This window comes from Canis aureus, chromosome 29, assembly GCF_053574225.1.
Source record: "Canis aureus isolate CA01 chromosome 29, VMU_Caureus_v.1.0, whole genome shotgun sequence".
Classification (NCBI taxonomy): Eukaryota; Metazoa; Chordata; class Mammalia; order Carnivora; family Canidae; genus Canis; species Canis aureus.
The window spans coordinates 40384169-40406260 of NC_135639.1; the positions used below are offsets into that span (position 1 = coordinate 40384169).

The window sequence follows — 22092 nt, forward strand, 5'->3', positions numbered from 1 at the left end:
GGGAAGCCATCTGGCCCTGGACTTTTGTGTCCTGGGAGGTTTTTGATGATTGCTTCAATTTCCTCCCTGGTTATTGGCCTGTTCAGCTTTTCTGTTTCTTCCTGTTCCAGTTTTGGTAGTTTGTGGTTTTCCAGAAATACATCCATTTTTTTCTACATGGCCTAATTAATTGTCATATAGCTGCTCATAATGTTTTTAAAATAGTTTGTATTTCCTTGGTGTTGGTTGTGATCTCTCCTTTTTCATTCGTGATTTTATTAATTTGAGTCTTTTTTGTTTTGTTTTTAATAAGGCTGGTTAATAGTTTATCTATCTTATGAATTCTTTCCAAGAACCAACTCCTGCTTTTATCTGTTCTACAGTTATTCTGGTCTCGATTTCATTGAGTTCTGCTCAAATCTTTATTAACTCTCTTCTTCTGCTTGGTGTAGGTTTTATTTGCTTTTCTTTTCCAGTTCCTTTAGGTGCAAAGTTAGCTTGCATATTTGATTTTTTTTTCCCAATTTTTTGAGGGATGCTTTTATTCAGATGTATTTCCCTCTTAGGACTGCTTTTGCTGTATCCCAAAGACTTTGAATGGTTGTATCTTTTCATTAGTTTCCATTAATCTTTCTAATTTTTCTCTAATTTCCTGGTTGACCCTTTCATCTTTTAGCCGGATGGTCTTTAACCTCCACGTGTTTGAGTTTCTTCCAAATTTCTTCTGTGATTGAGTTCAAGTTTCAAAGCATTATGGTCTGAAAATATGCAGGGGACAATCCCAGTCTTTTGGTATCTGTTGAGACCTGATTTGTGACCCAGTATGTGGTCTATTCTGGAGAAAGTTCCGTGTGCACTTGAGAAGAATGTGTATTCAGTTGCATTTGGATGTAAAGTTCTATAAATGTCTGTGAAATCCATCTGGTCAAGTTTATCATTTAAAGCTCTAGTTTCTTTGGAGATATTGTGCTTAGAAGATCTGTCATTTGCAGAAACTGCCGTGTTGAAGCCTCCCAGTGTTAGTGTATTATTATCTAAGTATGTATTTACTTTAGTTATTAATTGTTTGATATACTTGGCAGTTCCCACATTAGGGGCATAAATATTCATGATTGCTAGGTCCTCTTGTTGGATAGATCCTTTAAGTATGATACAGTGTCCCTTTTCATCTCTTACTACAGTCTTTGGGATAAACTTTAATTTATTTGATATAAGGATGGCTACCCCTGCTTTCTTTTGAGGACCATTTGAATGGTAAATGGTTCTCCAACCTTTCATTTTCAGGCTGTAGGTGTCCTTAGCTCTCAAATTAGTCTCTTGTAGACAGCAAATAGATGGGTCTTGCTTTTTTATCCAATCTGAAACCTTGTGTCTTTTGATGGGATCATTTAGCCCCTTCACGTTCAGAGTTACTATTGAAAGATATGAATTTAATGTCATCATAATACCTATTCAGTCCCTGTTTTTGTGGATTATTTCTTTGGGTTTCCTCTTTCTTTTACAGAGTCCCCCTTAACATTTCTTGCAGAGCTGGTTTGGTGGTCACATATTCTTTCAGTTTCTGCCTATCTTCACAGCTCTTTATCTTTCCTTTTCTGAATGAGAGCCTTGCTGGATAGAGTATTCTTGGCTGCATGTTCTTCTCATTTAGGACCGTGAATATATACTGCCAGCCCTTTCTGGCCTGCCAGGTCTCTGTGGAGAAGTCTGCTGTTAATCTAATAGTTCTCCCCATATAAGTTAGGGATCTCTTGTTTCTTGCTGCTTTAAGGATTTTCTATTTATCTTTGGAATTTGCAAATTTCACTATTAAATGTCAAGGTGTTGACTGGTTTTTATTGATTTTGGGGGGGACCTCTCTATCTTCTGGATCTGAATGTCTATTTCCCTCCCCAAATTAGGGACGTTCCCAGCTATGATTTGTTCAGATATGCTTTCTGTTCCTCTTTTCCTCTCGGCATTTTCTGGAATCCCAATTATATGTAGATTCTTCTTTCTGAGGTATCATTTATTTCCCTTAACCTTTCCTCATAGTCTTTTAATTGTTTTTCAATTTTTTCCTCAGCTTCCTTCCTTGCCATCAACTTGTCTTCTATGTCACTTACTCTTTCTTCTACCTCATTAACCCTCGTCGTTAGTACCTCAGTTTGGATTCATCTCATTTAATTTCAGCCTGATAAGATCTCAATTCTGTAGTCATGAAATCTCTTGATTCCTTTATGCTCTTTCCAGAGCCACTAGTAGCTTTATAATTGTGCTTCTGAATTGGCTTTCTAACATCGTATTGTAATCCAAATTCTGTAACTTTGTGGCAGAGAGTAGTGTTTCTGATTCTTTTGTGGTGAGTTCTCCTCTCTAGTCATTTTGCTCAGTGCAGAGTGGCTAAAACGAGTTGTACTGGAGAAAGGAAGAAAAGAAAAGAGGGGTATAATCTGGTTCTATATACTGTAAATCCTTTGACCTCCCCTGGAGCTTTCCAGTGCTGCTTGGCCAATAACTTGCTCTTCCTGTGTCCTTCCAGCTAGTCTTCTTGGGGAGGAGCCTGCTGTGCTGATTCTCAGGTGTGTGCACCTGGGGGAGCTGCCCCACCCCCCCCCTGACAGCTGGAGGGCTCATTGGGAGCTGTTTACCTCGTGAGGGCCCTGTTCCCTGGGGGGCCGCTCCATCCCAGGCACAGGGTGACACAAGGGAGAAGAACCACACTGGCGGCAGCCAGCTCCCCAGCCCTAGAGTCCGCTCTCAGAGTAACTACTGCAATCTCCCAGTCCACACTGGCCTTGATGCTCCGGGGGCAGGGGTGCTGATCTTCACAGCTTGGAGGCCCCTGGGGGCTAAGAGTCCTCTCTGTCCTGTGCTCTCCTCGCCTCTACCTGTCTCAGGAAGAACCCCAGATCCTGAACACAGGATCCCCTGGCGCCCTGTGATCCGGGGCCTGTGCTGCTGGAATTGTACTCCCGGGGTGGCGGCTCCCAAAGGCAGCAGGGCGCAGCCCCCTCTGCCCAGAGCCACTGCCTGAGCTTCTCCTCGAGGCCCTGCCAGGAGCGTGGTTCAGCCCTTTACCGAGATCGGCCCACAGTCTGTGGTGTGCTCTTACCCAGGGTGCACTTCCTCTACTAGTGACTCCGGGAGACTGGAGGCTCCACTGCCCCTCCTGCAGTTCTGCCTGATTTCCCTAAGTGCCTTTCCGTTGGGGAAGAATCCAGTGCAGATTTTTTTTCTTTTTTCCAGTGCAGATTTTTAAAGTTCCTGATTCTCTGGGGCTGGGCTTTCCTGTCCCGGAGGCTTTCGAGGCCTGGCCTTAGCCCAGCTCCTCCCAAGGTCCCTCCCCCACTTGATTCCTTTTTTTTAAATTCTGCCTTCCTACCTTGTTAGAAGCGAAAACTCTTCTCTCTGTAGCATTCCAGCTGTTCTCTCTTTAAATCTCAGGTTGAATTCGTAGGTTTTCAGGATGATTTGAAAGTTATCTAGGTAAGTTGGTGGGGACAGGTGACTTGGGGACCCTAACTCCTCTGCCATTTTGCCTCCCCCTCCCCCCAGAGATGACCTTCTTAGGGGGATTGAGCAGGGAATCCAATAGCTCTATCATCCTGAGCTTTTGGTCACAGTTGGGGCAAGTGTATCTCTAGCTGAAGCAACATGCATGAGTAGCAGAGAATGGAGAGCACCCATAGGAAGAGAACAGTACCAATAAGAGCAAATAGTAACAGCAAATAGTAACAATAAGAGAGGTAGCTAAATTAATCTCACATAAGCTATAATTTAAGACAAGAAATATTACTAGAGACCAAGAAGGAAATTACAAATTATGAAGGATCAACACACCAGGAAGATACAACAATTATAAATGTATATGGGCCTAACAACAGAGCCTCAGCAACAAAAAGCAACAATAAGACACCAAAATTGATTTTTTAAAAAAGCTATAATGTGAATAAACCTGTAATAAGTCAAGAAATTGAATTGTTAGCTAACATCTTTCCAACCAGGAAAAGCCCAGACCCATATAGCTTTACTGGTGAAATTTATCAAGAATTAAAGGGAAAAAAAAATACCAATCCTTCACAAATTATTTAAAAAAAAATTTGAGAAAGCACATTCTTTTCAACAAATAATACTGGGATATATAAAGAACTCTTACAACTCAATAAGATGACAACACAATTTAAAGAGGGCAAAAAAGATTTGAATGGATCTGTCCCAAAAGAAGATACACAAATGGCTATCAAGTTCATAAAAATATGTTCACCAGCCATTACGAGGTACAAATAAGACCATAGTGTGGTGCCACTACATACCCACTACAATGTCAACTGTTTGTGATCATGTGGAGAAACTGGAACCCTTTCTGTTGCCATTGGGAATGTAAAATGGTATAGTCACTTTGGAAATTGATTTAGTAGTTTCCTAAAACATTAAACATAAACTTACCATATGACCTGCCCAGGAGAAATGAAAAGCATATATCCACACAAAGACATGGATACAGTTGTTCCCACCTGCTTTGTTCATCATAACCAGAAGCTGGAAACAATCTAAATATAGCCAACAACTGATGAATGGAAAAGTAACATTTAGTGATCTACTCCATGAAATACAATTTGGCAATAAAAAGGAACAAACCATTGATACATGCTGCACGTAGATGAACCTCAGAAACATTATGCTAAGTGGACTAAACCAGATGCAAAAAACTACATATGGTATGAGGTCATTTATTTGGAATGTACAGGAAAGGTAAATTCATAGGAACAGAAAATAGTTGCTTAGGGCTGGAAGGGTGGAAGCAGGAATTAACTATAAGTGGACAAGAGGGAACTTTTGGGTGTAATAGAAATGTTCTCAAACTGTGTTGTAGTGATGGTTGCACCACTTTATAAATGTACCAAAAATTATTGAATTGTACACTTAAGATCAATGAGTTTTATGGTGACTAAATTATCTCTCGATAAAGATATATTTTTTTAAAGCAGGTACCCTACAGGGCCCTAAGGACTGGCATTTCAGTTATGGGGGGACGTTATGGCTGGGGAACTCAGAAGCTGTGAGGGGCCAGCCTGCAAGTGCTTCTCACGATTTGCTTGCTGTGGTCTACTGTCTGGGTTTTCATTGTTAGCAACAGTGCCCAGTGTTTGGGATCCTGCCTTCCCCTCCTAAGTATTTGTTTGCCCTTGGGTTGCCCCTATTCTGAGCCAGTGCTAAGGCTGCAAGTATAGTGAGGGGGTTACCCCAGCCTGTTGGGCATTAGAGTTTGGTCTTCCCCAGTCATGGGATACCTAACCAGACATCAGGGGTGACCTTAGAGTCCAACTCAGATGCTGCCCCTCTACCAGCTGGTGCTATTAGTGAGTCTGTTTGAGTGACGGAGTCAAGCTGTCTCCATGGGCCTGTCTCTTGTTGGGACAGCCCACAGATCAACCTCTGGAAGGCTTGTCTTTACTCCACTACACCTCAGGCCATACAGAGGTGCCCTACTGATTTGTATTCATTTTCCTGATTAGAACCTCAGGCTAATTTGACCTTAATACAGCCGAGATCCCCTGCCACGGTGCCTGGCTAATAAACTGGTTAGTCCTTGCCTTTCAGCTAGTTCTGGCCTGAACTGTGCTCCATTTCTGGAACCCAGGCTTTTCCTGTCCCTGTGGTGCCGGGGGCTCCCACGTCCTGGCTCCATCTGTGCTATGGCAGTGGGAGGCTGGGCTGTTAGAATCTCAAGCTATTAACAGCACAAATGTGCTTCTCTGTTTTCTGACCACTTCCTCCTAAGGGAGGAAGGGCATAGGGCTAGGGCAAGATGCCAGGAACAGAAACCCCCAGGCAGGAGAGGGACCCTCAGGAAGAGGCCATGCTGGTGCTGAGGCTGTGGTCACCACGAGAAGGCCTGCCAAATGACTAGGGCAGAACCTGGAGACCCCAGGGGATTCCATGACTTATTGTGAGAAGTTCATACAGAAGGAAAACGAGTCTCCTCTTGAACGTGTGTCATTCCAGAAGTTGGAAGTTGCCATCTCTTGGGAGGGGTGGTGCTGACTTTGGGGTTGGGAGGCTGTTCCTTTCCCATGGCTAAGGGCTTTTCCGGAGGAGAAGGCTGGGTCATAAGGAGCATTTCAAGGTTCTGCAAGCTCTTTTGAAAGTGCCTTCCCTAGGGAAAGGCAGCTCCCTGAAAGCTGCTCAATGGGTGAGCATGAAACTGCTCCAAAAGGTCCTGGAAAGTCAGATTTAAAATGAAATGCCACCAACTGCATAGAGATGTGGTGTGTCCCTACATCATGACACTTCTTCCATGGATTCAGATGCCTTCTTTCCTGTGGGTCAAGTTCAAGAAAGTTGCCTAGAAGATGGACATGGGCACTGAAAAAGCAATTCCTAGTCAGTAGATTTCCTGACCTGTTGCTTGGCCTCTTCTTATGAGTTTGAGATAATAAAATATTTGTAAATGGGAGACATTGAAGTGGACAACGTATTCCCCATGCCAACAGCAGTTATGACAGAAGGAATCTGAGCTTTCTTCATGTTTTCTGGTGTGTATGCTTCTTCATGGATAAACAGGAGCACAGACTATATGTTGGATAAATTACAGGCACAGGATTACTGTGGTTTGTGAGCTTAGTTTAAAGCATTTTTTAATTTTTTTCTGAACCATCAGAGATTTTTTTTTAAAAACATACCCCTGCAGTCAAAGAATTAATTAATAATTTATGAGATTTAATTAATAATTGATTTATTCAGGATCTTAGCATGAAGGCAGAAATGATTTCAAAGAGAATGTAAACATATCAACTCTAAAGTCAGATATGTAACTACTTGCTTCACTTTCATAATATTGCAGAGTGGTAGTATTACAGAATTTGTTTCTTCTGTGGAAGGTAATCTGTGATGTTTAAAGATTCTGGGGCCAGGCTGCTGTTTCAAATCTGGACTCTGGCGCTGATTGCTGTGTACCTTTGACTAGGTTTTCTACCTCTCTGATGAAATTGGGGCAAAGATAGCCCTAGCACATAGTGGTATTGGGAGGATTGACTGAATTAGTCTGTATAAAGTGCTTCTAACTGTCCTGGCAAATGGTGAGCTCTGTGCAAGTGGTTCTGTTATTATTCGATCATACTTATGAAATATTTATGAGTGATTCCTCTATAAAGGACTTCTTGTCAGGCCCTAGGGCAAGGATGAAATAACACACAGCCCATGCCTTTGAGGTCCACGTCAAATGGGAGAACTAGAGAAGCAAAACTGTGGTAGACCCATGTGGTACCCACAAAGCTGACACCAGCACCCAGAAGAGGTGCTCCTAACCCCGTCTTTGGGGTTGGTGAATAGTAGGGAAACTTCCTGGAGATGAAATTTGGGCGAAGTATAGAAGAAGGGGTAAGAGTGTTCCAGAAGGGGGTTGGGGGAGGGCAGTGCACAGAAGTGGGGAGAAAGGGGTTCAGCGGGTAAGAGGCTGGGGGTCTAGAGGCACTTGGTCCACAAGAATGAGGTAGTCTGGAAATTCAGAGCAGAGCACCCGGGAGAAGAGGCAGGAGGAGGTGGCAGGGCCAGATGCCAGATGAGCACAGGGCTAAGCATTGCCACACACCATCTTCTTCATTCCTCACCACAACCCCATGAGTGGGTGTGGTGATGGTCCCATTCTACAGATGAAAACTGATACACAAAGAATGTGGATGGTGGTTGGGTCTTTGCTGGGTAGAGGTGGAATAGCGAGGGATGGCAGCCCAGGCCACCCGGCTCCAAGGCTAATGTCCCAGGCATGCTAGGAGACTCAGACTTGCTGGTCACTGCTTCAGTTTTGGCATTCATGCAGGTGAATAAGGAGGAGACTCTACAGAAAATTGGGGCAATGGAAGGAAAAGAGAGAAGAGGATAGCCATTCATCTGCCCTCCGTCCTCCTGACTTTGAAAGGTCCATGTGCTCTGCTCATAGGCATCAATTTGCAAAGGCTCCAACCATTGTTGTTTTTGGTTGGTTGGTTTTAGCCCACATACACGCTGAGTGCCTTCCCCTCTGGCCACAGTCACCCAAGCAAGCCAGGTGGTGAGTGCAGGGATAGCAGACATGGCACTGTGTTTTCTTGGCCCCTGTCCTGCATCCGTGATATCCCTACTGTGCCTCTTCTCCTCTCCGGCTCTCCCACCTCAGCTCTGAGGCTCAGTGTCCTGCTGGGGCCCCCAGGCAGACGCAGGCACGAGGAGGGCTGGCCTGTGAGATAGAGCCTGGTTGGTACTCGTATGATATGAAAAGCATTCCACCTGTTTGGTGTTAGCTGGAGCCATGGCACGTAGCAGGTTGGTGGCCTTTGGCCATTTGGCTTCTCTGGAAATTTTTCCCCTCCACAGAATGGGTGCAAATTTGCCTTTGTCCCTATCGCTCAGGGTCGTTGTAAGGTTTCAGTGAGATTGTCAGTGGCTGTGGGCTAATTCCTCGTAATTACTCACCGTGTGCCCCTGCACCTTCACTTCTGAACACTTGATGGGATTTATTTCTAATCCTCATAAAACCCTGCAAAGCACAAATTAGTCTCCCCAGACTAGGAGCAGGAATAAAACTGCCAACTATTAGATAAATAGTTAGTCCTCTGTACTATTTACGAACCTCTTGATTCCAGGTGACAGGAAAGCTAGCACAGATGTAATTCCCCAGGAAGGGACTTGGCTGGCTCATCTAACTAGGGGTGCTGTGGTGGATGGGCCCCTGGGAAGTTCTGTCTAGGAGACACAGTGTCATTACGTTGGTAGCTTCCATTCTCAGCCTTCAAGGATTGGCATATCCTCAGGCCAGGCTGGCTTTCCTCAGGAAGAGAAAGATGGTGGCAGGTGCGTTCCCTTCTAGCCTAATGAAGGAGTTGTCTCACTTTCTGACAGCAAACACTATTGCACCTTAGTGTTAAGGGGCCAGCATGAACCAAGCATGGTGATCAGGGGATGGCTGGGGTCAGTCTCACCCAAACACAAACCCTCAACCCAGGGATACAGGCGATAGATGTGGGACACGTAACCCCAGTGACTTCTCTCTGCCATTATTACAATCCAAGACGAGAACACTGCATGGAACTGCTAAATATTAATGAAGCACCTCCCCATCTTACCAGTCTGTATTCTGAGATTTTAAATAATAAACAAACGAAACCAGTGGCCTTGCAAAGCCTCTGCTCAGACTTCACAAAGCTGGCAGGCACTGCAAAGGAAGAGCTTTAACAAAGAAGCCCCAGCAGAACCTCTCGGTTTGTATAAACCATGTATAATAAAAGGTCATGGAGGCTGTGGACAGAGAGATGCCTTGGCAACTCCCTCAGAGAGGAGCAGCTTTATTCTGACACAGCTTGGAATGTGCATGCAAAGACATCATACGATGGAAGCAGCAGAAAATAATGCAACCGTGACCGTCTGCCGGTCTTTTCTAGGTGCACCGGTTCTGGCTTACGTTGCGGAAAACTGTCATGTCTGGCTCTCTGTTCAAGGACTCTGAGAGGAGATTCCACAGTAATGATGATAATAATACTGGTAAAATAATAGTGAGACCCATTAAATGCTTATTGCATAGCAGACACGGTTCTATATTCTTGGCATGAATTACTCATATATGAGAAAAGTCATTTCAAGAGTCACGTGAGTGAGTGGCACCCTTGGCTCCTCTTTGAGAGTGGAGTTCTACAACTTTTAAGCAGCCCCTGGCATGTGGTATCCATCAACCTTGAGTAGTCCAGTGGCAGGGGAAGTCCACAGAACATGTTCCGAAGCCTAGAGCGAGACATCAGGAAGTTTGCCCTTTTGCATGAGTCATTGTCCTTTCTCAGTGGCAGCCAGCCTATGGGTAGAGGCTGTAATCACACTTCTCCCTACAGCTTATTGAGATATAATTGACCTTAACTGGTGATGACAGTGAGTTGCTGCCATGGTTGTTGAGACCAGTGTTCCTCCTTCATGATTCCAGACTTGACATTGCAGAGTACAGGGTTATGGGGTGATCAGTGCATTGTGTGAAATCTTGGGAAGGAGAGCACAAAGCTGTTTGGCAAGGAGCTCATGATCTTCTGGAGACCCGTATCAGGCATCATCAGTGTCAAAATTGAGATATGTGGGAAAGAGGAAAGGAAGCACATGGACATTTCTGCAGATAAGACAGGGAGCTAACACAATGATTTTCAAAGACAGTACAGAGTAAGAAGGGTTTGGGAAGAGATGGCTCCAAGAAGCAGGGCTGGGGGGATGTCGGTAGGATCAGAACCAGCACGTCTTCCTCAGCCCCATTCATGAAGGGCTTTCTGGGCTGGGTTTGTTTGATTGACAAACAACACTTGGCATCTCTGGCCATCCCAGTTCAAACCACAACAAAATCCTTTGCAGATGTGACAGACAGCTGTTTGCCCAGGGATGAAGACAACTGTTCATTCAATGGGAAATAAGATTAAACAGACCTCAAGGAAGCATTTTGATTCACAGTTCCTATATTGAGGCACAAAGATTGTTCTGGACCATAGGAAACACTTGGCATCTGGGGAACAAGGGCTGGATGTACTGAAGCTCCTCGGCATGAGTGGTTAGCTGCACCTCTGGTATTATCCCAGAGAGAGGCGAGAATTAGGACGGTCACTGAGGTGAGGACTCATACGCCACAAGGACTGTGGTTCAATAGGAGGGTGCTTTGATCTCACATTTAGTTATGAAAGCAATATGTGGCTGCATGTATGAGTCTTAGTTATAATTATGTTCTTTGAGGGGATCAGCCCTGTTTGTGCTGTTTTATTGTTTTTTTTCTACTCCCCAAACTCTTACCTATATAGTAGAGGCACCAAATTTCCACATGTCCAGCCTACCCCCTCCCACCTCCATTTTGATAGCTGACCTCTCTTATTTCAGATCATTCCAGGCACAAGAACATGCCCCCCTCCTCCACTGCCCAGTCTTGGGCCCAGGTGGCCCTTGGTCTTAGACACCAGCCACAGCTGGTGCCACAGCTCCCACCTCCCAAGCTCCCAGCAGTCAGGTTGGCCCCTCTTCTTCCCATCCAGGCTGGGCTTCAGCAGCTGTAACAGTCCCAGATTTAGTACAAACTTAAATGCAGTGGAATGTTAATATGACCTTTCAGTACCTTCTTTTTAGGGTGCCAGTTTAAGCCCAGAGCAGCCATTGTGCATCTGGCTTGATTTATCCTCTTCTTGTCCTAGTTTTCTTATTCTCTGTTGTCTGGGCTGGACCCAGAGTCCTTTCTTCAGGGCCAAGGAGGCAGGCTGCCCTGGATCAGATCCCATGTCTCCTGCCTGGACCTCTTTGAGGCTTCATTTCCCTGTCTGGGAGGGTCAGAGATTATAGATATCACACACTTTTTATAGTGTTTTGCCTAGGATAGAGACAAACATAGCTCATACCAAAGTTTGGCAAAATATAGTTTGCTCACAGTATGTTCAATACCTAGCAAAATCCAGATTGCCTGCCTCATCTGGTGTGCATTGCTCTGGGGTGCGGCCTCTTCCTTCTCTTTCCCTGCCTGCTGTATGCTGTGCTGGTTCTTCTAGAGCACCACTCTATCTGTAGCAATAGGAGGACATGCTGTACCATCTTGGGCAGAAAGATTTTCTGATCAAAGTTTAAGTTGTCACTTGTAGCCCTCTCCTCAGGGCCAAGACATGGTGCCAGGAGATACCCAAGTGGCAACATTGTTCTCCGTGGGTAACACCATGAAACATCCCCCCCTACCCCCACACACCAGAGATTTTGGTCAGTGTTCCTGAGCTACTTCATGCCCCATCTAAGTTGGGCTCCGCCAGCCCATCTGACCCTCATAATAACCCCGTGTGATAGATGGCAAGTGTATGTCTCCCATTTTACAGATTGGGGGATGAAGCCCGGGAAGTGAGTTATTTGCCCAGGGTCACCTCTTGGGTCTGAGTGGAACCTGCTTTAGGGCAGGCCTTCTTCCTTTGTCCATTGTCCATTCATAGATCTGACCACCATGTGCCACAGAATGGAGGTACCCAGCTTTTGTGAGAGGGAGGCACCCATGATGGTGGCCAGACCAGAACCTTCTACCTGTTACAACACAGGCCTCGCACGTGTGCCAACCATGCGGCCCTAGTTAGAGCTGGAAAGAGCCCTGTTTTCCACATATAGCACTGCTTTCCAATCACACAGCTCTCTCATTTAGACAGAGTTTCTGGCCTGTTTTCTATCTTTTTTGGATTGACTGCTTCCAGCAATGCTCACTCCCTTGTGTCAGAGACAAAACACAGTTCCATTCGAATCTAAGATATAGAATAACTTTCTTGTAAGTGAATCATAAAGTGGACTTTCTTTGTCAAAAATTTCTACCAGTCTTGCTGGCTCAATGGGAGACTTAATATTCTGTGAGCAAATTTATCTGCCATGTCATAGGGGTGACTCATTGTATATGAATTCTCATTGTTGAAGTATGAATTAGAGCTAAATTTCGTTTTAGTGCAGTTTTGCTGTTTTGAAGGAAAACAGTGATGACAAAGCAGATCTTTTTTAGCTTACTGAAAGCTCTGGTCCTGATAGCATGCATTTATATAAATGATGTCCCAAAACATTCATTTATGCTAAAGAGTTAAAGAACAAAATCCAAAAAAAGAGAAGAGGAAGGGGAAGTCTTTGATTCTGCAGGGGTGTGGGGTACAGCTGGGGAGGGTGATTTAAGCTTGGCGCAACAGACAAAAAGAAAACACAGAACGATTTTAGCAAAAGAAACAAATCACTGTGCATTTAACAGGAAGCCAAAATTCAAGAGAAATTGGGGGAAATGTTTGCAATAGACATGACAGACTGATGTAAAAGGTGCATGAAAATGTATAAGAAAAGCTCAGGACCCTAATCCATGGTAGCAGATGTCCATATGTCACTCGTAAAAAAGGAAACACGATTAGACAAATGCTGGAACTGCTCATTCTCACTGGCAGTCAGAGAAATGCAAGTAGAAGGGAGATCACATTTTTATTCATAAAGCGAGTAACTTTTTAAAGTTGATAGACCTGGTGTTAAACAGGCTGGAAACTGAAATTTCCTTGTCCATTGACTGGATGGCTATGAGGTAGTGCTAACTTATTGGAGATCATTTTGACAGTGGGAATTCAGTACCCTTTAAAATGGTCATACTCCATGAACTAGTAATTCCACCCCTAAGACTCTAACCTAAAACAAAATAAGAGTGGAAAACCATGATGCACAAATATATTTATGGCAATATTACTCATATATAAAGTATTACTTAGATGTCAGGAAATGGCTGAGAAAATCTTGGCATATCTTCTCACCGGAAAAGTATGAGGATGTAACAATATGTAAAATAGAGATTAGACAGAAAGGTGGGAAATTACAATACATTATAACAAAAAAAATGCAGTATATAAAAATCAAGGAAGAGTTGAAACTTATGTCCACACGAAAACATGACATGGATGTTTAATGACAGTGTTATTCATAATGGTCCACTCTTGGAAGCAACCAACATATTCTGTAGTAGGGGAATGCATAGATAAGCTGTGGTACATCCAGACAGGTGGAAATATTCAAAACTAAAAAGAAATGAGCTATCAAACTATGAAAAGACATGCAGGAAACTTAAATGCATATTACTAAGTGAAAGAGGCCTTTCTGAAAAGGCTACATGGTGTATGATTGCACTATATGACATTCTGAAGAAGGCAAAACTATGGAGACAGTAAATAGATCAGTGGTTGCCAGGGGTTGCTGGGCAGCTGGAATGGATAGGTGGAGTACGGTGGGTTTTCGTGGCAGTTCAGTTATTCTGTATGACACTACAACAGCGAATACATTATATACTGGTCCAAAGGCATGGAACTCACCCAAGGTGATTACGGACTTTGGGTGCCAATGACATGTTGATGTAAGTTCATCAATTATAACAAATATCCCACCGTGGCAGGGGGTTGATGATGGCAGAGGCTGTGCATGTGGTGGTGGTGGTGCGGGGGGGGGGGGGGGGGCGGGCAGCGGACATATGAAAAAAATCTCTGTACCTTTTGCTCCATTTTGCTGTGAACCTAAAACTTGTCTTTAAAAAAAAATGAAGGCCATTAAAAAAATTAAACAAGAAAGAGGAAAATAAATATTTAAGAAGGTTGTGTTTTGGTTAGGATAGACTTATTTATTTTCCTTTTTTTTCCTCCATGCCTGTCATTACCATTTGAAAACATGACCATGCATCAATTTATAATGGAAAGAAAGAATTAAACACTTCAAGAGTTTAAAGCTATGAGATGAAACCGTACAGGTGGTTGTGTATTTGGGCAATTCTGAGAGGTTTTGATCCTTTGTTTCTTCTTAATGGTCAGCATTTTGTAAATGCACATTCCTTTGGGCTATTTGTGAATTTACACAGTTGACCCTGTCTTCTAAACCTATGGCCAGTTGGAGTTTCAGTTCCCAGTAAAAATAAATCATCTTTGGGGAATCTCAGTGTGATCCGTATTCTTGGAATTTTTCCCACAACATGCGAGTCAGTCTTTCTTCGTTTTTAAAATCCTAGGACTATTAGAATAGCCTACCTTCTCGTATTAAATGTATACAGATACTTATTTGTGTTTAACTCTTTTGCAATGATTATGTTTTTTAATGATTGTATAATCATGTGGCTTAATAATTAAAATTTAAAAGTTAAATAAGTGACTAAAAAAATATATATAGTGATAATTCTTCCTGCTGGATCTCCTATCTGCTTAGTTTCTCAGCACCCTCATTCATTCATTCATTATTTGAGACAGAGAGAGAGAATGGGCAAGTGGAAGGAGGGGCAGAGGGAGAGGGAGAAGCAGAAAATCCCAAGCAGACTCTGCGCTGAGCACAGAGCCCGATACCAGGGTGGATCTCATGAGCCCGAGATCATGCCCTGAACTAAAACCAAGAGTTGGACACTTAACTGACTGAGCCACCCAGGCCCCCCACTATTTTAGAATTCTTGTGACTACTTCCAGTTTCTTTAAGCATGTGTATGCAAATGCTAATATGTATTTTTATTTTTCCCTGTTTTTTATACTAAAAGGGGCACATTTAACACATTGTCTCACACCTAGCTTTTCCACTTAGTGATGTATCTTTCCTCATCAGCACATAAATAGCTTCCCATTCCTCTTTGCGGCTGCAGAGAACCCCACATGTGTATTTGTGGACTCACCATCATTTCCTTAATCAGTCCCCTGCTGATGGACAGTTGGGTTCTTTCTGATCGGTTGCTATCAACAATAGCACCATAAGGACAAATCTGATATGTACATTTCATACACGTGCAAAGATATCCACGGAATGAATTCCCGGAAGTGAAATTGCTGGGTCAGAGTATGAGCCTCTATAATTCTGATTGCCAAGTTATTCTGAGTGCCAAGTTATTCTGATTGCCAAGTTATTCTCCTTCGGGAAGGGTTTATACTCGTACCAGCCGTATTTCGGAGTACCTGATTCCCTGCATCCTTGGCAAAAGAGTGCTTTGCTTCCAAAGTGATTATTATCATTCTGATAGGTGGAGAAAGGAAGTGCAGTGTGTTTTAATTTGGCTTCCTTTTGTGAAGGAGCTTTAGCGTGTTTTCATAGATAAGAGCCTTTCCCCTTGTGTGATGACTGTTTACTGTCTTCTTTCATTTTGATTATTAGGCAGTTGGTCATAGTCATAGGGATTTCTGGAAATTATGGAAATGTATTAGGGAGATAGTCTCTTGTAACTGCATCCCTCCTGGCTGGAACATGTGCCTGAGGACAAGAGATTCAAAAGGGACCTCCCTATGGGTTGCTGGAGCTAATATGATGCACTTGAGATAAGAGTGATACCATTTAAGGAAGTGCGTGGGCTCCATCCCACATGTAGCATCAAGGTTTCACATCAAGCTGGTCTGTGTTTGTAACTTTTGCCACTTAGCTTCTTTATGTCTTGGTTTTCTTACCTGCAATATAAGGCTTATTAGCACCATCATTCTGGGTAACAGGAAGAACCTGATACTACAGCCCTCCTCACGATGAAGCCACTTACCCTCTACTATAGGTAAAGGTATAGTGGGAGAAGAAAGTATGAACAAGCATGGGGACCCTGGAGACTTCTGGATGTAGCTCCCAGGGTCCTTTCTCCCTTGCATAAGAGGTGCTCTGTTTGTGGACTGTGAACCACAAAAATACATGCAAAGCATCTTGGTTTTAGGGTAGTCCAAGCAGAAGTTTCTATTAGTATTGTAAATCCTACTGGTGATGTGGCCAAGCCAAACTGTGTAACTGATGCAACCAGCATAAACCATCAATCTCTGTATCTATAACTGTAGACAAGCTGGCCCTGGATCTCTCCGGGGATCTTTGAACTTTAAACAGCACATTATAAATCTCTAGCTCATCTCATCATCCTTATCTTAGCCACAGGTCAGTATGAGAGTTCCAGACATCCCTGGAGATAATCACAGAGTGATCCCAGTCCAGCCCTAAGATGACTTTACCTTACATAAGTAGTCAGGAAGCACACAGAAATTATTGCTTCTTTTCCCTTTCCCTGGAACAAACCTGTTTTTGCCTTCACCAGGACTCTTTTCTTCTATAGCTCAGGGGAGACTGTTACCAGTGTGACCAGCTTGGCCCCATTGGAACCCAAGAAGGGCAAGAGGCAGAAGGAGAAGGCTGATGTCCCTCCTGCAGTCCCTGCCAAAGGTAGGAAGCTAGCCTACTGTTACCCACGTGGGAACCAGCATGGCTGATCTAGAATGGGTCTGAGGTTTGAAATGGGATTGGGACAGGAGGAGTAGACGACAGATGGAGGACATGACATCCATGATTATATGGCCTGGAGAACCCCACTTAGATTTTGATCATAATTGAGCACCATCACTGGGGCAGGGCGAAGGGTGATGCATTGGCCCAGCCTGGCTTTGTGGACAGATGGGGGTTCAACATGCACAGATTGATTCCACAGTGTATTTCATTTTGAACTATTACCATGGTCACACATGGTGGGGTGGGACAAACGAGTATCAACATAATCTTGGTTCATTCAAGGGAACGAAGCCTCTCTGATATTTCCAAAGATGTAAACCAGGTATAGAGTTTATTTTGGATTTGTACTGGGGATACAATGAGGGTTAGTCTTTGATTCCAGTTATAATGTAGAGTAACATAGGTGAGAAAAAGAGTGTTTGTCTAGAAGAGAACTGCTCATGTCTTAGAATAAGATCATTTACAGGGGATCCCTGGGTGGTGCAGCGGTTTGGCGCCTGCCTTTGGCCCAGGGCGCGATCCTGGAGACCCGGGATCGAATCCCACATCAGGCTCCCGGTGCATGGAGCCTGCTTCTCCCTCTGCCTGTGTCTCTGCCTCTCTCTCTCTCTCTCTGTGACTATCATAAATAAATAAAAATTAAAAAAAAAAAAAGATCATTTACAGATAGTTTCTAAAATAACTGTGGCCAGTTTTGGAGATGTTCATACCTCAAAGAATTTCAAATGTAGTTGGAAGTCCTAGGACTGTCCCCTAAGAGTCTTTGGGTTCCTTTGCTGAAAGACATTGGTGCTCAGGCTGAATACACGTTGGGTAGAAAGAGGAGTTGGAAGGCCTAGGCATTCTGGGAAGCATGACAAGTGTAGATCTAGGGAAAGAAGGGGGCAGAGAATCCTGCCACAACGTCTCATTCAATCAGAAGTAGATAGTACCCTACCTTACAAAAGGTGAAAGTGAGCCTCAGAGAGCTAAGTGGTAGAACCTGGCATGGAGGTGAGGTCTTCCCGACTTTCAAGGTCAAGTTTTTAAGGTCCAAAATATTGAAATACTTGTTACATGATACTTGAGAGAAAAGCCTCAGTTTTCTCCTCTGCTGACCTCTCAGGGCTGCTGTGAGGGGCAAGGTCACTGCTTCAACTGTTAATGTGTAGTTAGGATGAAGTCCCAGGGAAGTTCGCAGCTTCAGGCTTTACCAAACGTACCTGGTTCTCACCTGGTTCTCACCTGGTTCTCTGACCTCTTTGTAGTTGACAGTGTTTGTTTTACACAGAGTTGTTTCATTGACCTCGCTGATGGGAGAGGATGACATGTACAAAGACTAGGGGAGCAAAAGATAAAAGATTTATACTATTTGAAGAGAAACCTGGAGGGTATTATGCTGAGTGAAGTAAGTCAATCAGAGAAGGACAAACATTACATGGTCTCATTCATTTGGGGAATATAAAAAATAGTGAAAGGGAATAAAGAGGAAAGGAGAGAAAATGAGTGGGAAATATCCGTGAGGGTGACGGAACATGAGAGACTCCTAACTCTGGGAAACAAACAAGGGATGGTGGAAAGGGAGGTGGGCGGGGGATTGGGGTGACTGGATGACGGGCACTGAGGGGGAACTTGAGGGGATGAGCACTGGGTGTTATGCTATATGTTGGCAAGTCGAACTCCAATAAAAAATATACAAACAAAAAAAACAAAAAAAAAGGACTAGGGGAGGATTGCTCTCCATCAGGGGGCACCCAGTGATAACTAGATCAGAAACCGGACTTCTTCCATGGGGGCAGGAAGGGATCTGTGTGTCTCCACAGAGTGTCTATGATACTCATGATATGTGGGCATTAAGAGCCCTGGGAAGAATTGCAAGCTAAACCCTTGACATCCTTCCACAGCTCCTGTGGCTGCCACATTCCATAAACCGAAGCTGCTGAAACCACAAAGAAAAGTCACCCTGGTGAGTAATCATATTTTGTGTTGTTGGTGTTCCTTCAAGCCTTAAACACACTTGAGGTCCAAGTAGTACCTTCGTTGACTCAAAACATGCTGAAAGTTCTTTGTGCTTAGACCCCAAGGAGAGACATTCTGTCTTGTTGGGTCAGCTTTTAAGCCATCTTTTCTCCACATCTGGTTCCTAGAGTGGCTTTTAAAAATTCAAGTAGAACAATGTTCCATTAAAAATACTATTTTTCAGAGATCCCTGGGAGGCTCAGCAGTTTAGCGCCTGCCTTTGGTCCAGGGCGTGATCTTGGAGTCCTGGGATCAAGTCCCACATAGGGCTCCCTGCACAGAGCCTGCTTCTCCCTCTGCCTGTGTCTCTGCCTCTCTCTCTGTGTGTCTCTCATGAATAAATAAATAAAATCTTTAAAAAAATTACTATTTTTCAAAAACAAGGAAGAAAAAGCCACACTCTGGAAGGTATAATAGAATATGGACCTGCTTATATAAATTTACCTGTTAACTACTCTGAAGAGACTGCTGAAGAACCTTACAGAAAATATATCATAGCTATTTATTTTGAAAGAACTTTAGATTTACAAAAGAGTTGTAAAGATATGGAGAGTTCCTGTCTGCCCTTTGCCCAGCTTCTCCTAGGGTTAGCACCTCACATAGCCATGGTGTCTTTGTCAAAAGTAGGATTACCATAAGCACATTGCCATTAACCACACTCCAGACTTTGACCAGATTTCAGCAGTTTTTCCACCCATGTTCTTTTCCTGTTCCAGGATCCAGTCCAAGCTATCATATTGCACTTAATTGTCAATGTGCCCTTAGTCTCCTCCAGTCTGTGACATTCCCTAGTCTTTCTCTGAGGTTTTCTGATGAGTAGAGATAAGGTTCTGGATTTTGGAGAAGAACACAGAGGTGATATTTCCTTCTCATTGCATTTTTTCAGGGATGCATGATGGCAATATGTCTTATTGATGGTGACATTAATTGCAATAGCTTGGTTAGGGTGGTGTTTGCCAGGCTTCCTCCATACAGAGTTAACTATTTTTCCCTTTCCGTACCTGTTTGTTAGGTGTTTTTTTTTTTTGTTTTTGTTTTTGTTTTTTGCCGGTTTTTCTTTGATCCATTGGGAATTTGGGAATGTATCCAGTTTTACCTCAGATTCTTTTTTATTTTACTTTGTTTCATATTTCAATAGTTATTACTTGCTGATTTCATTAAACTTCATCCCTACATTCTAAACAGTTATTTGAACTAAACATTTACTAGTTTTATTATTATTCTTTCTTGAATCCAAAGTCTTCCCCCCAAATATCTTTTTTTTTTAAAGATTTTTAATTATTTATTCATAGAGACACACACACACACACAGAGAGAGAGAGAGAGAGAGAGAGAGAGACAGGCAGAGACATAGGCAGAGGGAGAAGCAGGCTCCATTCAGGGAGCCCGACATGGGACTCGATCCCGGGCCTCCAAGATCACACCCCAGGCTGCAGGCGGCACTAAACCGCTGCGCCACAGGGGCTGCCCTTCCCCCCAAATATCTTTATTTGCCTTTACATTTGAGTAGTTTGTCTGGGGATAGAATTCTAGTTTTATAAACTTTTTTCACTCTGTTCTGGGAAATATGCTGAGCACTTTATGTGCATTTCTATTTACTTCCCGTGTTGCTCAATGTAAATGCCATATTCGTTACTGTGGCCCATAACACCCTATATCATGCAAGCCACATATGTCATTTAAATTTTTTAGCAGTCACATTCAAGAAGTAAAAGAAATAGGTGAAACCAATTTTACTAATATGGTTTATTTAACCCAGGATAGCAGAAAGATTATCACTTGAACACATAATCTATGCAAAAATTATTAATGAAATATTTTACATGCTTTCTGTTCTCCAAAACCTTCAAAATTCAGTGTGTATTTTATGCCTATTGCACATCTCATTTCAGAGCCACATTTTAAGTGCTTAAAAACCACATTTGACTAGTAGCTGTCATGAAAGCTCAGCCATATGTGATCTAGCCCCTGTTACCTCTTTGACATTATTTTTCCTGCTGTCTCCCTTCTTTGTTCCCCTCTGGCCACACTGGCCTCATTGCTAGTCCTTAAACATACCAAGCATGTTCTAGAAGGGCCTTTGCACCAGTTGTTCACTCTGGAACATTCTTTTCAGGTTATGCTTGTGGCTTGTCACTCATCCCCTACGGTCTCTATTTACATGTCATCTTGATGGAGAAACCTTCCTGAAATCCTATATAAATACTTCTCACCCTCTGATGGCACTCCTCATGACAGACACCCTGATGTACTTTATATTTATCTGTTGATTGCCTCTCCTTTCTACCAAAATGCATGGCCCATCAAGGCAGGGAGGCTGTCTGCTCTGGTCGCTGCAATGTCCTCCATACACAAAGCATTATCCAGCATTATGGAGATTTGTTAATGAACCTGAACACCAGCCCTGTGGAGTAGGTTCTCTCATTCTACTTTTACAGTTGAGCATATTGAGCTGCAAAGTCAGGGAGGTGCAAGATGGAACCCAAGGTCATGCATACTTGAATCTGACCCTTCTGAATCTAAAACATAAGGTTTTAACCAGCTCATTTGGATTCTTGCCTCAGAGTGGAGTCTTGGTCTGGTGTCTCTCTGGCCATGGTTCAGACATACTGTCCTGGCTCAGCCTCGCCCCTGCCCATGCCGTTTTGTACCCATGTCTCCTGCTATTCTTCTGGGGAGGCTGATTCACCTCTTTTCCAAAGAGAGCCTTCTTCTGCCTGCAGTGAATTGTGGGTTCCAGTGGGCTTTCCATTCAGTGTGATCCTATCTGGTTCATATCATCAGAAATTCCTCACCAGTCTGGTCTATTGACTACCCCTGTCTTGTCCTCAAATGCAGCTGTACAGTCTTTGCTGATTTTAATAGATCTCTAGTCTGTTGGTGGGCTTTGGAAACTCAGCAGGACACAAAGGCTAAACCAACTTTCCTCACTTCCTCAACTGTGCATATCACTGTGCATCTTTGTGAGTGTATGTGTACCTTTTTCAGATCTTTTCTCCTTGTTCTGATATTTATGAACTACCTCGAGAAAGGATTTTTCTTATAATTTTTCCCACCTTACTTTCTCCCTGAGTTGGTCAGGAGTTGTTGCTTCTAATCCAAAATCTTACTCCAGTTAATAACAGGAACAGCTATGTACTGACACTCCATGGATATATCCCAGAGAGCACCAAAAAACATGCTTTTTGCATGTTGTTATAGTTAATTCTCACAATGAGCTCCCCCATCCAATCTCCAGTTTTGAATGTGAGGACATATACTCTGTTTAAGAAAAGTGAGTTCCTCCAACTCACAGGTGTAGCAATCCACTTCCCATGAAGATCATGCTGCTGACCCAGTGGACTGCCCCTTTGCAGTGTCATCAGTCATAAATGGATGACTCTCTAATCCATGGCTGGGGGGTGG

At 43.4% G+C, this 22092-nt stretch overlaps 1 protein-coding gene across 10 annotated transcripts in view; it reads left to right on the top strand.

Moving 5' to 3' along the window:
- Nucleotides 1-22092, top strand: part of VSTM4 (V-set and transmembrane domain containing 4) — a 100613-nt gene that overhangs the window by 52683 nt on the left and 25838 nt on the right. For 6 of the 10 annotated variants that reach the window (XM_077878616.1, XM_077878614.1, XM_077878611.1 and 3 more), the window contains exons 6-7: nucleotides 16502-16626; nucleotides 18573-18634. In XM_077878616.1, coding sequence (XP_077734742.1) covers nucleotides 16502-16626; nucleotides 18573-18634 — 187 coding nt within the window. Of the gene's footprint in view, nucleotides 1-9377; nucleotides 9478-16501; nucleotides 16627-18572; nucleotides 18635-22092 lie in introns of all 10 variants that reach the window. The other 4 variants (XR_013368299.1, XR_013368300.1, XM_077878613.1 and 1 more) reach the window with 2 other exon arrangements.